Genomic DNA, 16,295 nt, shown 5'->3' with positions numbered 1-16,295 from the left:
TACAAATGCATATTGGTTTAAACACAGACTGCTTTCAACTTCACAGGGTTAAAATAGCAAAAACAGAGTGATTACACCTGGTACTCTATATGGACAGTGCATCAGCGATACACATTACTGCATCACATAATAACTTGCACAGCAGAGAGGACAACGATCACAGTTATATCAAAATATTAATATTATAAACTACTGCCGTTTCAGTACTTATGCAGGTACTCAGCTACTATATGAAAGTAATACCTACTCCTCTCTACATGTTACTATAGTTCAGCGGTTCCCACTTTTTTTGGCTTGTGACCCCTTAATGAAACAAAGTCTGCTTATCACAGATTATGGCTTTGGTGTAGACAAGAATGGAATGGTGCAGGAGTGACTCCTAAAACACTAGAATGAGTTAGCATTTTTGCTTCCCGTTCCCTCATCTATAAGCCAATGAGTCTTTGGTTAGATGCCTGAAATGAGGTCTGTGGTTCACACAAGCTCAGGAGATTGCTATGTTTTGTTCTGTGCCATAAAATATGTCAGTATATACCCCACTCATGAATTTTAAAGCTTTGAAGCAATCTTATAAATGCCGGTTGCTAAAAAGTGGCAAAATGAGACTGCAAAGTGTCATCATGCTGAACAGGACCCGTTGTAGTGGCTTCATTTAGGTCATGCGTCTGTGGTGTAGATTGTCTGTAGCCTAACATATCATAAACTTTTGTTTGCTATAGAGCTTGTTTTCTGCAGTAATATAAAATCAAATGGAAAAATCCATTTGACATTTTGTCTAGGGAACAAGGATGATGGTAAATTCCTGGTCGGCCTACAAAAAAATGTCATCCCTTCAACACTCTATTGTCCAGTCATAGAGGGATTTATCTTTTAGGGCTTTGTTTTTTGCTTTTTTTTAAAAAAAAAAATTTTTTAAAGGATTTTTAAAAGCCCCAAAAAGGTTAAAGTATTTTAAAAGAAAAAAATCTGAGAAAAAACATGCAAAAAAATATAAGCATAATTTTGTGTAGCAAAACAAATTTTGCTCTTTCTTATCCTTTTATATATCTGCTGACCTCGTTTATTTATCTTGGGACCCCCCAGATTTAGAAACTCTGCTACAGTTAACAGTCTTTATAGCTGTATTTTTTTGTTGTTGTTGTTTTATTGTTAATGTTCCTAACTACGTCATATGACTTTTTTGCTGCAATTTCTCCACAAAAATCAATGATGTTAGTATTTCATAATATACAAATGACACCTCTGTTAAGTCAGAAATATTTTATATTTGAAAATGTGTCACAGACACTCCATTGAAGCCAGTACAAAGTAAATTGTCTTCATCATCATCATCATCATCATCATCATCATCTTCATCATGGCCTCCTCCACAGGCAGGGTGGCTAATCCTGGCTGCTCAGAAGTAGAGGAGAGCACTTGGTCAGGACACTCACTGAATGACTGTTAAATTAAATCCTGTCGTGTTAGGACACTGTTGACCTTCCGTCTTTATGCTTGGCCAGGAATCAGCAGGGGAGTCGTTCTACATGCTGTTCAGAGCAATAAAGCACCAGGTGGACAAGGGACCTGTGGACGCCGTGACAGGAAAAGCCAAGTACACACTCAATGACAACAGGCTGCTGCGAGAGGACGTGGAGTACCGCACGCTGGTCAGAACACCCACATAGACACTGTACAATATACACACCTTCACACACAGTCACATAACAATCAAGGAAGTGTGTATTACTTGTTTTTCATGCTCCTTTTCTTCATTTTTGATGGTATTAGGTTTGTGTACTTTGCACCCATCTTGTAGTACTAATAATGCCATATGTAAAAGTTCTTTTGTTGACCTATGAATAAAACATACTAACTAAAAAGTACTAACTGCTAGATATTGTTAGTTTTCAAGAACATACTTTAAGTTTAAACCTTCTTGTATTATATCAAGTCGAGGTCAAATAAAACATTACAATTTTTGATTGATCTATTTTTTTCCGAATTCAAATCACAATGCACATCTGCACAAACTTGAACACCCAAATGCTTCCCCACAAACTGAAATTCTGCGTAGAAGTATTGCAATATTTCCACTGATAATCAGCCCTCCTGTTTGTCTGTCTAGACTCTAAATGTTGTGATGCCAGCTGCAGCCACCAGCGGAGGCACCACCACCCAGACGGTACCTGCCAAAGTCCTGGACTGTGACACCATCACCCAAGTGAAAGAGAAACTTCTGGAACAAACTTGGAAGGGAACCTCCTTTTCCCAGAGGCCACACATTGACTCATTACACCTCGGTGAGTCTAGTTTATTTCCTGAGCCCACACTTCTCCTTTGCATCTGACTGTAGTGATGAGTGGGCTGTTGGTCAGATGGAGCAGTTGATCACAATAACTAGTGGGCTGCTTTTCAGTTTGACTGTGAATAATCAAGCATAGAAAGCGTCTGCAGTGGTAGCTGTGCAGGCCACGCAGCAAACATTTATTCGGCACAAATCCTGCTTTACAACTGCAGGCAATCCATTTGTTGATATTGTAAAGTAGGATTAGAGTCTTCAAACACAGTTCAATCTTTTGATCAAAGAATTTCCAGGCCTTTCCACGTGCACCCGGATTACCGAAAGAGATGAAAACTTTCATTTTCTCTTTGTGGAGCAACACTTGTCGTCTATGTCTGTTGAAAATAAATCTGCAGTGTTAAGCAGTGGCATGAGGTTACATCAACATTTGTCCCTCCAGAGTGGCGTGCAGGTGTTGCAGGTCACCTGATTCTGTCAGATGAGGACCTGACATCAGTAGTACAAGGCACATGGAAGCGTCTTAATACACTGCAACACTACAAGGTAAGTGCAAGTCACACAACAAATACATACATACACATAATAAACCATGCATGTTGATTGTTTAAAGAGGTAACAGATAGCATATTTTCCTAAATATATCATTATGAAAATAATGTGGGTTGCACAGGGTACTGGCCACAGTAAAATCAGACTGTCAGCGTTTACATAGGTTACTTAGTGGGTTTGCAATCTTTGTAATAAGCTTCTGCCACCGGGGACGAAATTTCGCGGAAAAAATCTGCTTTACGGCAGGAAATGCGTTATGTATTGCGAAACTGGTCAGTCAGCCAATCAGGGACTGGAGCTGGTCCTTATGAGGAGTTGGGCATGAGATAGTTGAGTCACGAGCACAATGGCAGACGGACAAAATTTGGAGACAAGTGAAAAATGGCCTCCCAAAATAAAACAAGCTCCTCTGTCTGAGGAGGCGAGGACGCACAAAAAGGAGAGTGATAAAAGAAGAGGAAAAACAAGAGTAAACCTCAGTCAGGCATTCAAGAGATGGAGGGAGCTCCGTGACCAAAGAGGCTTCAAAACCGATGTCCAGCTAGCTTTCTTTCTAATGGATCAGTAAGTAACACGGCTAAATGTTAGCTAGCCGAGAGAGGACTGTGCTGTACTATACCAGTGGCTTTACAGCCTATATTTAATTTAATTTAGAGAGTCTAACAGAGTCATATTATTGATTATCTCTGATCCCCACGGTCAATTTGGTCGTTGCGACAGTGCGACGCAACACCACTGACGCTAGGTGGCACCAAGCTAAAAAAAAAAAAAAAAAAAAAATCCTATCTGTTGCCTCTTTAAAGCTACAGTAGGTAACTTTTATTTTCAAAAAAATAAATAAAGTAATATTCGCTGAACCTGTTATATCACTATATCCTAACAGTGGTATATGAAACAGATGATTCGTGAAAAAACAGATTCCTCTGGCTCCTCCTCGTCCTGCAGAGTAACTAAAGTAAAAATGAAAGCAAGTTCTTCATCATCAGTCTTCTTCGGTTTACTTGACTTTGCCATGCAAGCTGTTGTTGCCAGTGCATTGTGCGCACAAGCAGTGATTGACACTGCGTTAGACTCCATGTGGGTTTGATTGATTGTTTTGGTTCAGGCATGGTGGATTCTTACAGTTGCCATTTGAAGCACTAGGAGGAGCCAGACAAACATATTGTATTGACAGATTATCTATCTCATGTCATGATACAGTAACAGTTTCAGCGAATACGAGAAAAGGCTATTTTTATAAAAATTACCTGCTGACACTTTAAGGCAGGAAGTGTGAAAGTTTTAAAACTCTGTACACTGTAGGTCCCTGATGGAGCAACGGTTGCCCTCGTCCCCAGGAACACCAAAAATCACCTCCATGACAGCCATGATTACATGCCTGGAGAAAGTAAGTCTCATGCATTTTGGAATAACAAAGTGAAATGACAGCAAGGCTCACTCTCAGTAACCTTTCATCAGTTTTAACAGATGTGTAGGATGAAGCTCGACTTATATGGCACAGATGTTATTCTTACTTCATGATCTGACATTGAAGCCTGTACTTCACATGGCTAAGACAGCTTTTCAGATTTCTTTTTCTATAGCTTTCCCATTCTATTCAGACTTCAGACCAACTTCACATTCTTTAGGGTATCCTCCAATAATATATGCAACACATTTTTAAAGAAAAACCCTGCAATATTGCTCAGTGCAGTTCTATCTTGTTTTTTCCCCCTGATAACACCTCACATTTTATTTCCACAATTCATATTCACCTTGACAGCTAGCAGTTTCACAACTTTTTTGGAGAGTGGTATTAGAGTTCAAATCAGACTTTATTATTTGATTAATTCAAGTGCATGGTTAAAATGTTATGCCATGTATAATATATTTTCAGTGGCTGCTAAACTTATAGATAAAAATACTGTACAAGGAGCAGGAGCAGTAGAAAACAATTTAACACAGACAACAAAGTTTTTTAACAACTGTATCCAGATGTTACTACCATATAAGTGAATGTTGATCTTCATGCAGTCATGTGACAAATGAACAACTGAACAGAGTGTAAATAACCAGGGGAGGGTGCTGTTTGACTGTGTTATGTTGCACTGGGTAGGATGAAGCGGGAAGCTTGGAGTCAGCAATAAAAGGTAGTTGTAAAACGGCAGAGAAATAGCCAGTACTGTTGAGTATAGCTGTATTGTTTGGACCATCATGTACTGTAATATATATGATCATTTTAACACTGAGCATGTATGTTAACAGCAAAAAAGAACCTTGGTTTTACACCATTTTAAAACACTGAAATGGCCTAAACCTGAGAAAACAGCTCTACTGTTTAGTTTAAACAATACCCTGCTTGGTATTAGCCAACAAAAATAAACTCATTCCACTGTTGTCCCACCCCTACCAGAGACGCCTATGCTGGATGATGGGGAGGAGGGAGGAGTGAGGCTTTGGCATCTGGTGAAAGCCAGCGAGGAGTCCGAGCTGCCCAAGCACAGGAGAGGAAGTCTGAGGGAGAGGGGGGGCGAGAGGGCCAAGGCTATCCCTGAGATCTACCTCACGCGACTCCTCTCCATGAAGGTAAAACACTCTAAAAGGCATCCATCAAGGTGCTGCTCACTTATTCATATTTGAAAAGGTTTTGCATACTTAAATTGAACACGCAGGAGTTGGCCACATTCTTTCTGGGAAATGATCCAAAAAAGATTGTAACAAAGCGGCAGCATTCAACTTTGTGTTGCTTCCAGGCAACAAAGTAGACAATGGGGATCAACCTTGTTAGATACACAAAGTGTGAAGTGAGTCAGCATGAGATTTTCAGAAGTGCCGCCGAGACCAGATAGAGTCCCACCAATACAGCACCCTACGGCACCAGTGGCCAGCAAAATAAATGAATAAAATAAATAAATAGATTAGATAGATAATAATAAACTTTGTTGTCATAATCAGCAATGATTATGACTGTAATGATGAACAATAATACCAAGAAGAACAATAGAAAGGGAGGATTGAAGACAGCGTGGTGTGTGTTAGAGTGCATTTATGAGTATGCAGAGGGGAAAGGAAAATGGGCAGTAGCAGGAAGTAATAATCACAATTATTTTACTTATCTGTTCCACGTTATCTGCTTTGTCTCAGGGCACACTGCAGAAGTTTGTGGATGATTTATTCACGGCGATCCTCAGCACCAGTCGTCCCGTACCTCTGGCTGTCAAATACTTTTTCGACTTGTTGGATGAGCAGGCTCTGCAGCACAACATCACAGACCCGGAGACTATCCACATCTGGAAAACCAACAGGTAACTGGACAGCAGCATCTTACTAAAGGTTTTGGATGTCAGGAGGCAGGGTTGGAAACCAGAACTGGTCACAAGCCAACTTCTGGTGGGCCGACATGAGAGAAGAGTTCTAAACACAATTCGGGGGGAATTTCATCCACAGGTTTAAGAACCTCTTGAGTCGGTTAAGCCTTCCCACACAGAACATGAGGACAACAACTGATTGCATGGTTTTATTTTGAACTAATGTAAGGATTCATTTAAAATGCCAGAGCTTTACCAGAACATATTTTATTTCTCAAAATATAAAATATATTTGATAAGTGGTTCATGCAGATAAAAAAGAGCTTTCACACTGGTAGTTTGTTTCATTCTTTCAGAAAAATATAAACTGATACATTATGCTGCATTCTTAGTTTGTGTTCACACTGACTTATTCCATCAAACCAAGATAAGTGACGATGAGGTCATATGCAATGACAAGGAGCATGTCATTTATTGCGTACTGTCATCCTGCATCATCCTTGCTACATGCACCCACGTAGGGAAATCAAGTACTTGTGACTGACAGCCAGTCATCCTGCACTTTACTGAACCTTTTGGGTTTCTTAACAGTTTGGTGCCACAAAAAGCTCACCAAGAAATAACTGATGAAGAACATTCTTAGTTGAGAATCAAACAGGTGTAAACCTATTATAGCTGGTTAAAGTTAGTAGCTGTGTATCTGTGTTTTGCTGGCTGATTGCTTGGCCTTTAATATTCCTGCTTACAGCTTTTTCTCGAGAACTGTTCATCCATACAACCTCACACTCGACACTCAGCACTTACTTGGGAGTGTACACAACATTTGCCAACAGTGGTGACCAAGCTGTAAGTAAGTAAGCCATGCTTAAACTGAAATGTGCAGAAAGTTTGTGACCCGACCAAACAGTCGTGCCAAAAACCAAGCTCCGCCCACCAGCTGGAGAAAACTTTCTCATTTTACAGTTAAACAGCACACTGTTTCTGAAAACATTTGAGACAAGACATAGACAATGCAGTAACAGAATCTTGATTCCTATTTGATCAGCGCTGCCTAGTTTGACAGTTTGATCGCAGCTCACAAGCAGTGACTGACATGATTGGCATCTGCGTTAGAGACTCCTTGGCTCTGATTGGTTGTCAATTTTATTCACAGACTCTCTGTTTTAGCAAATGTGAAGAGAAGTTACTTTTATAAAAGTTACCAACTGTAGCTTTAATAGTAGTTTATCTTTTGAATTCATGCTAAAATCCCATATCTACTATCTACTACTACTTTTGCGGCATAAACAAACCTTACCGTGTTCATCTTGGAAGTTTTCACAGCACTAAACAATAGACTAAACTAAACATCCAAATGTATCAGAGTTTGTTGGAACCAAACTGCTGAGGTGTGAACACGGTATCAAAGAACTTCCTGCTGTTTTGCCAGTGGTTGTAATCTGAACAAAATGTTCAATCAGCTGAATATGCTGTCCTGATAAACTTTATACCCAGTGAACAATGTTAACATACGCATCAACTGTCTTGTCTTGTTAAACAGCTTACCGCTGCGGTTCTGGATCAATATTCTCAAGAACCCACAGTTCATCTTTGACGTGCAGACCTCAGACCATGTGGATGCTGTGCTGTCCGTCATCGCTCAGACCTTTATGGATTCCTGCACCATCGCTGACCACAAACTGGGACGGGTGAGTTAATCACTTTAAGGCACTGCCAGTGTTATAGAACAGCACTGTTACACAAACACATCCAAAACACTATAATATCACAATAGGGTGAAATGATATTACTGCACTTTAAGGTAGTACAGTAACATGACTATATACAGTCCATTCACAACACATCTCTACACATGGATGGGAAACAGAATGATATAAAGGGGCCTTCAAGCTGTGTTTTGTACCCAGAGCATTGTTAAATCAACAAAGCTTTATATGACCTGTTTTATGTGATATTCAGGACACGTTTCTGCCATTTGTCTTCCTCGCACAGGACTCTCCCATCAACAAGTTGCTGTACGCCAGAGACATCCCGCGCTACAAACAGATGGTGGAGAGGTAAGAATATGGCAGCCAGTTGCCCCACTGACCCCAGGCATGAAAAATATTCTGGAGGAGAGAGGAAGGGAGGGAAGGAAGGAGAGAGTGAGGCCTAGGACAATCTGTCAGTGCCAGACAGAGGGTAGACTAAGCCTGCGAGGCTTCCATGCATGGATGGTCTGAGAGCAGACTGCTACACTTACTGCTGTCTGCTGCACATTAAACCCTGCAGATTACACTGGTGATGTATTAAAGCTTTGCTTGACAAGATTTTTACGCAACAAATATGCCTGTTTTATAAGCCTTATTAGTCTTATCTAAATTAAAAAGCATGAACGCTGCAGAAAACTGCTCCCTACTCTTTTTTTTAAATATATATTTCCCCCACTGATGCTATCGATTCATCCTGTTTATCCCATATGATATTAAACACCAGAGATGGTGCACATCTTTTAGGGATGGAAACATTATTAATGACATCACTGACTGATGATAGCTAGCTTAAAGAGTAACTCTCACTATACTGCAGAGATGTAGAGGTGTACTCAAAGTGAGTCAGGACACCCTGACATCACTGCAGGGTGTCGTCTGAGGCACAACAGGTTTGAAAGTTAGTTAAAAAAAGCTGCCCAGAGTAGCTGTCTATCTTTATTTAAGATATTAACCACAATACAGCAGCATATATAGTTTATTTCAGTCAACAGCCCGAACACCTCATCTGTACAGCTCAGATTGTTCTAATCAGTATTTCATATCAACAACCTCAAATATCCCAATGCAAAATGTGAAAGGGTTGACTCGTAGTGATGAACTCACAGACAATAATCACCTGACTGTCAGGGTTGTTTTCCTCAGTAGATGCTTGATGCGTAAATTAGCTGATGTTTGCTAACATACTCACTTCATAAGGTGATATGTCAGTGATGTGTTCACAGCTTGTTTCGCTGTCCATAAGTAGCAAATAAACAAAAACAGAAGTTATTCAGGTTTAAGTAATTAATAATTCAAATTTAATATTTGCCATTAGAATTACTGGTATTATACTCTGCCTTTTGTCACTTGTATGACTGCAGTAGTGCTTCCCCTCCCATATGCAAATAATTTGTTTTTAAAAAGCCCCTTTCCCACTGCACAAAAGACCGTTGAACGTGACACACCCAAAAAACCCACACACACAAATACAGATAGGCATGCTTGTCCGCTGCAGAGCAGTGTACGCAGCACTGATCAACTAGCAATGTGAAAGGAGTCTGTAGCCTCCTTTTAGCAGGGTTTTTGGTGGAAAAGGGGTTGTAATTATTTGATGCTATTGGGCATGACACCATGATTTACAGCTGTGTGCCAATCGGTGTGCTCGCGATCATTGGCAATCCTCCCGATTGGTCGGGCAGTGGTAACTCCATACTTCGGCTTCAATTTTGTAAATTGGGAGGAAGTGGAGATGTGTTGTCCATCTTTATATGGAGTCATTGCCACAAATGCATTAGAAACTGTAGTTCCAAACGCACAACTGGGTGAACAAACATCATTTAATATGACATGACTGAACACTTAAAATTCTATAACTATTAGCATGAATTCCAATCCGGATTCATAAAAAGCAACTCTTAGCCCTGGTCTTTATACTCAGTGAGTATAACGATGTTTGTCCGTCTGACTGACATGAGTGTGGCTGCTGAGGAACACATCCTCTACTGGAAGATAAATACTGTTAATCAGTTTGTATACTGTGCCTGTTCTCTGTGCAGTCTGCTGTCAGCGTAAAGTGAAGGCGCTGTAAAGTAACACCATGATGGGATTCAAGACACTTGAGGTATCAAATCCAAGGTGTAGGGCAGTGATCGTCAACTGGCAGCCAGCGGGCCTCATACGGCCCACCGAAGCTTACCGTCATGCTCGCAGAATATTAATTAATTCAGAGAACTTAAGAGGTTATAAATCCATCTGTCAGCTTATTATTAGCGGCAGTGATGCAGCAGGTTTGGGTAAGCTTAGGCCTGACACAAAAATATCAAAATATATGATGTGATATATAAGAAGTGAGAAAGCAGGTCCTGAGTAAGTTATTAATAACTCTAAGAAACATTGCGTGCAATAGTCTTCCGTCCACCTTTTGTACTCCTCTCCGCTCCCTCTGTCACTGTCTCTCTATAAAAGACACACGCAGCGGCGCTCAGTCCGTGTCTCTGTCCCCATCTCAGTACTCAGTCCTGACAACTGTGTTACATGAATACATAAAGTTGCAGTTTGCAGGTCGGGTTGGATTTGGGTGGTTGCCCTATTTTGCTTGTTGGGCAGTGCAGATTTGAAGTGAAGCTGAAACCAATTCCCATCTTTTTATAAGTGTGATGCTGCTTGCATCATATCAGCATGCAAGAATGGGGACAAACTCATAGCACTTATTTAACTATTTTTTACCCACACATATTTATCATAGTTTTTCAAATTATTTTACTTAACATATGATTTTTTTTCAAATTATTTTAAGATATCTTTTCTCAAACTATTTTAAATCATTTTAATCATGTTAAATTTTATTTAACATATCTTTTTTCAAACTGTTTTATTTGACATCTTTTTTTCAAATTATTTTATTTGAGTTATTTTTTTCAATTTCATTTCAACATTTCATTGTATTAATGTTTTTACTGTTAAAACATTTAATGAAATCATAAATAGTTGTTTGTTTGTTTTTAAAGTATGGCCCCCACAGCGTGCATGTAGAAAGATTCAAGCCCGTGGACAAACATACTTGGTGACATCCGATTACAATAGAATAGTAGAAAATAATAGAAAGAGTATCTGTTGTCAAGCTGTTTTTCATCTCACCAATAATTCCATTTAGTTCTTTCTTTCTTTTCTGTACATAACTCTATATTCCTCTCTTTCCAGGTACTATGCAGATATCCGTCAGACCATCTCCGCCAGTGACCAGGAGATGAACTCCGCTCTAGCAGAACTCTCCCGTGTACGTTACCCGCTCTTGTTTTCCCATTTTGCAAGAATAACTTTTTGAACACGTAAATCATTTCAGGTCCTGGAAGTTTCCATCTGGGTGGGTGCCTAACATGCAAGATGTGGAGTTTGAAATAAAATATGAATGGCAGCAGATGCAGTTTTTAACAGCCTTCAACCCCTGACGTTTCTCCACCTCTCTATTTTTACTCTCACAAAACAGAATTATGCTGCCGAGGTCAACTGCCTTGTGGCTTTGCACGAGCTGTACAAGTACATCAACAAATACTATGATCAAGTGAGTATGATGCAAATACAAAAACATGACTGTCTGGTTGTTCAGTATGTTGTGCTGTGGTTCAGGTGCATTTCGACTACATGAAGAAATAATTGAATCTCTGTAAGTGCGGAAAATACAGTATCACAGTAGGAGAATATTAATTTGTAAAACATAAGCCCTGCCCCCAATAGGTACCATGGCACATATGCATTTTCTAGTGATAACGGTGGTGCATTTACCTTCACTGCTTCTCAGCCTTAGTCAAATATATCAGCTGTAATGGCAGCTGTCTTGCAGATTGTTTCAGCTGCAGCTAGCGAGCTAGCTAATTAGCCTAACATTAGCGTCATGAGAAGGTTAAAAAAATACAGTCTTTGTCATGTTTCCAGTAGTCGCATTTCAAAACAAGAACCTTGAAAAAATATGCCCTTGATGGCCACATCCATGACACGGTGCTAAAAGACGGAAGCTAAAGCTGCATGTCCCAGGCAAAAAGTGATTGTCCTCTTCAGATAATGAAATAAGTAGACGACCTGCAAGACATGTTCTAGTGCAATCCTGCTTGGCCAAACAGGGTTATGCATTGTTTAGAAAATTACAATACCAGTACAGTACCAGTACCAGTGCTTTTAAAGCGATAAACCAATAGAGTACTTCATTTTAATCCTTTTTAATGCCCATCATGTGGATGGAGTGGCGTGTAGTAACGCCATACTTTTGAATGTTTTGGTGATATCTCAGCATGCTGAAGTGCCAACTCTGTCAAAAAAACTTTCTTGAGTTCACTGCACCAGAGACTGTATGGGTTGTAGCTGCTCTGGTAGTGGGCCAATCACATGTTGGCTATGAGCAAAACCATATAAATAGTCATTCTTAAGATCTGGGTACACAAAGGATCAAATGCAGCTATCATTTGACCGGATACTACATGGTACTTGGTTATTTCGGCCGATACATGAACGGTATTGAGTACTCAGCCCTACTTATATCATTACAAGAGAAAATGCTTTTAGGATGAGGACTAAATGATGTCAAGGGTGAATGTAAAGCTGCTTCACTGTAACATTAGTCCGAGTGGCTGGAGTGTAAATATTCTCAAATCCAATGAAGAGCAGGACACAGCCACTAATTTAAGCCTACAGTCTTACAGTTTCTATCTACGCCCAGCTTCCACAGAGGAGAAACACCACACAATGGATAATGGGGCTTCTTATTTTTATGCTATAACCTGTAACCTCACAAACTAATGTAGTTAGATAATTATGTGTTTCTTGCCCCTGATGTTACCACTGCAGGTAGTAAACTAGCCAGTAATGCTAGAAATTCTAGCTTACTTCAGGGCAGATAAATACTCTTTTAAATCCATTCTGTACATTTTTGCTCTTCTGTTTTTGTTTCTAGTGAGCTAAAAAAAACGACACCACCCTCCAAACTCTTTTAAATGCAGAGCATGGCTGTTACTAAAGCCTCACACACACCACGTCAGCATGTAGAGAAATCGACAGCTTGATATATCTGCCATGCCTTACAGTAGCTAAGCTATGATTTAACAATTGATGTTCGGGAAAGGGGTATAGGGAATGTGAATTGCGCAGCATTCTGGGGTGGTGCCACAATGTTGGAAAGATAAGTGTCCGTAGCCATGGTAGCTGCTGGTCTAATCACCTGTCAGTCGTACATTGTACGATATTTTTAAGTTTGCGCGAAAGACAAATGGCCATAAAGTGAAGCTCTTGGCCTAGGCAAAGGAGTGAAATATTACGAAACTGAAGTTAGTTAAAGATATCAATCATTACAGACCTTGACAGCACGTCATGTCCCTGACGTCTAGCTAGCATTTGGCGTTAGCGCCTACACCTGTCCAAATGAGTGAATACAGGACCTTCAATTACACAATCATCTGGACATGCTATGCTGTTATGCTAACTGGCTGCTAACATACCGTTGGCTAATCATGCATAATTAATCCATCGGTATCTAGCAAATGAAACACTGAACGTTAGCCTACCCATGTGTCCGACTGTATACTTTATATTTTGAATCTTATTCCCTGAATCGTGTTTTGTGTTTGTTTAGCAGTTCTTTTTGACACTTACATGAACAGCCAGCAGATAACAGTCTTACACTTACCCTTTCAAAATGGCTGACTCCCTGTTGATGACAACATGTTCCCAGTAAAGTTTTAATGATTTCCATCTTCCGTCAGATCATCACAGCCCTGGAAGAGGACTCCACAGCCCAGAAGATGCAGCTTGGGTACAGGCTCCAACAGATCGCCGCTGCTGTAGAAAATAAAGTCACAGACCTATGACCCAAAGGGCAGGATGGATTTCTCCTTTAACCTTGAAGAGTGGACAGTGATAGGAGGAGGTTGTGTCTCCTGGAGAAAAAAAGCAAAGTCCTTTCTTTTTTAAGATGAATGAGGACAGAGGAACTTCGTGGCATGTACTGTGACTTTGCTGTCATTTTGACAGACTGATTTTCAGTGAAGGGAGAAATTATCTTAAGAGGATCACTGTTCCATATCCAGGAGGATACCCTCGACATTTCCACAGGTCCTAACACTGGGAGTAAAATGACACTGCTTTGAGGGGAAAAAAAGAAGAAAATGTGAAATGAAGCACATTAAAACAACTGTGTCATCTCTCATAAGGATTTCCCACGTTGCATTCAAACAAAAGGGAGACATAATATAAAAAGAGATCTTTTTGTTTTTCTTCCGACTCCATGTGTCTCGCTGGACTTGATGGTTTCCTCGACAAACTGCACTGAACATTCCTGCAAGTTTACAGCTATACTCGTTGGTCCCCTGCAGAGGGATGAATGCTGAAGGTGTGCTGGATGAAGAAACTGTGGATGGTAAGGAAAAGGGAAAAGGAAGGACTTTAACGTCAACAGAGTTTTTTATTGCGTTATGTCAAAGTCTTACATAAAGGACAAACAGATAATGACAAAGTGCTGTGGATGCCTGAGCAACGGCTTATCATACTCGAAGGATGTTTTCATTCTGCTTTTAGCTTCCTTAAATCATTCTACCAAGTCTTACTCTATGACGCTGAACTAGCTGTTATTGGACAGTTTGTTGCTCTGTGTAAACAGTTTCCCAGGATGGGCTCTCTTTCTCATTTTTTACGCTTCACATCGCCAGTTGTCCTTTTTACTGCAACTCATAGATGCTGCCTCGTAGTCGGAAAACCAGTGTTTTGTAAAAGTGTTGATTTTATTTAGTTGAGTATGTAGTACATGAAAACAACCCGTTTTGACCTACTGCTGTTGTGAATGTTTCTTTTCTTTGGTAATGTTCTGCAAATGTTTTATGAACACTCGTTTTTATGTGGATTATCCGAGACAGTTTGGCAGAGGTATAATATCGCTAACTCATTAACTGATCCGTCCGCAAGAAAACCATGACATTAAAATCTTTAACTAAATGTAGAAACAATCCATAACAGCGCTACTGTAATCCGTACTAATTCAGTTTTTTTAAAAAAAGATCTTATTACTTATGAAAGGCCAAGCCTGACTTGTTAGGAAATAAATGCACAAATATACAAACAATGCACAAAGGAATTGATGAATATGTCGTTCTACATTATTTATGTTTTGCTGCCACTTCAGTATTTATTTCCCTTCCCCACTTTCCATTAGTGTAATATATTTTTCTTCAATGGGATTTTTTTTTAAATGTGTGTGATTGACTGTATTTTTCCTGAAGTATGTAGGTTGTTGATGGAGCGTAAATCTGAGGTGACTGTGAAGTAAATGATGTGGAATTAGATTACTACATATTTATACAGTTACTTTTCATATATTTGCATTTTATAGATGGATTTAAATTTAATTATGTCTTTTTTCTTTTATTAAAGTCAGGTTTGATCTTCCATATTTCTAAGATGCTTTGGCTGTCGTCTGGACATTATATTCTGTTTTTGGATTTACTGTTTTTCTGCACAGCCAGAACTTATGTCAGTAATTATATCTTCCCCACTTCAATACACCGAAGTCATATTTTCAAAATTTAGTCTGTGTAACTATCAGTACAACCCTTTAATATTATGTGTTATGGCAAAGCAAAGCTGCAGCTCTTTATCTTTTAGGACTTCTTCCCTTTCTCTCAAGCCTTAAATCAGATGAAATGATTTATAAACACAGGCGCCTGTGTTCTGTAACGCCACATGTGAAAGCCTTTTACTAGTTTTTTCTAATTTAATTTATTTTGTATTTATTCTGTTGCATAATGTTGTTGATTATTAATTCCAGACATATTAAATCATAGTGGTTATGCCCCTCCAAATCAGATGCAACATCATGTTTTGTTTTTAAGAAAGAGGCTTTGTCATTTCTTTTAACCTTATGGTGTTTCTTAGTCACTACAAGTCAAATTCACATCAGCTGTCTTGAAATTCTGATACTTTCAATCTCTCCTTTTATATTTTGCATCAGTTTTAGAAGCAATAGAGAGGTATGATTTTTAATGTTGCAAGCGATTCATTTGTACATTCAAAAAACCTTCTTTGCACATTAGTGTTGCTTGTTGCTTACTTGTGGATGCAAAGCTCCGTTCTGATGTTTTTCCTGTAGATACAAACTGCTCTTAAGTGATCCTGACTTTAGTGTTCTCTTACTAATTGATAGGATGAACCTAACAACAACTTAATGTGATGCAATAAAGTGGTCCCGATGTTAATGAATGTCTGAAGTTATTTAGCTTTTACTTCATGCGGTGGAAAGTGTTGACAGCAGCTCGTCCTGTTTGTTAGTCCGCTGTAGTTTGCATCAACATGTTGCAACATTTTCAGAGTTACATTCAATAATCCAAAGGTTCATGTGTGGCAAAGTGTGGAGTGGAACAACTTATTCCTTCACTTTACGGCAGATTTTTTTGAAAATGACACTCACCC

General features: G+C 39.4%; 1 protein-coding gene across 3 annotated transcripts in view; it reads left to right on the top strand.

Moving 5' to 3' along the window:
- Positions 1 to 16,077, top strand: part of plxnb1a (plexin b1a) — an 82,734-nt gene extending 66,657 nt beyond the window's left edge. For all 3 annotated transcript variants that reach the window (XM_050066248.1, XM_050066245.1, XM_050066247.1), the window contains 11 exons: positions 1,503 to 1,649; positions 2,108 to 2,282; positions 2,724 to 2,827; positions 4,136 to 4,220; positions 5,226 to 5,398; positions 5,957 to 6,117; positions 7,661 to 7,808; positions 8,113 to 8,177; positions 11,052 to 11,127; positions 11,338 to 11,412; positions 13,601 to 16,077. In XM_050066248.1, the coding sequence (XP_049922205.1) occupies positions 1,503 to 1,649; positions 2,108 to 2,282; positions 2,724 to 2,827; positions 4,136 to 4,220; positions 5,226 to 5,398; positions 5,957 to 6,117; positions 7,661 to 7,808; positions 8,113 to 8,177; positions 11,052 to 11,127; positions 11,338 to 11,412; positions 13,601 to 13,705 (1,314 nt within the window). In that variant the 3' untranslated portion in view covers positions 13,706 to 16,077. The remainder of the gene's footprint in view (positions 1 to 1,502; positions 1,650 to 2,107; positions 2,283 to 2,723; positions 2,828 to 4,135; positions 4,221 to 5,225; positions 5,399 to 5,956; positions 6,118 to 7,660; positions 7,809 to 8,112; positions 8,178 to 11,051; positions 11,128 to 11,337; positions 11,413 to 13,600) is intronic.
- The last annotated feature ends 218 nt before the right edge of the window (positions 16,078 to 16,295 follow it).

Source organism: Epinephelus moara, chromosome 16 (genome assembly GCF_006386435.1).
Source record: "Epinephelus moara isolate mb chromosome 16, YSFRI_EMoa_1.0, whole genome shotgun sequence".
Classification (NCBI taxonomy): Eukaryota; Metazoa; Chordata; class Actinopteri; order Perciformes; family Serranidae; genus Epinephelus; species Epinephelus moara.
The sequence above is the reverse complement of the archived record's forward strand: the minus strand, read 5'-3'. Positions and strand labels throughout refer to the sequence as shown.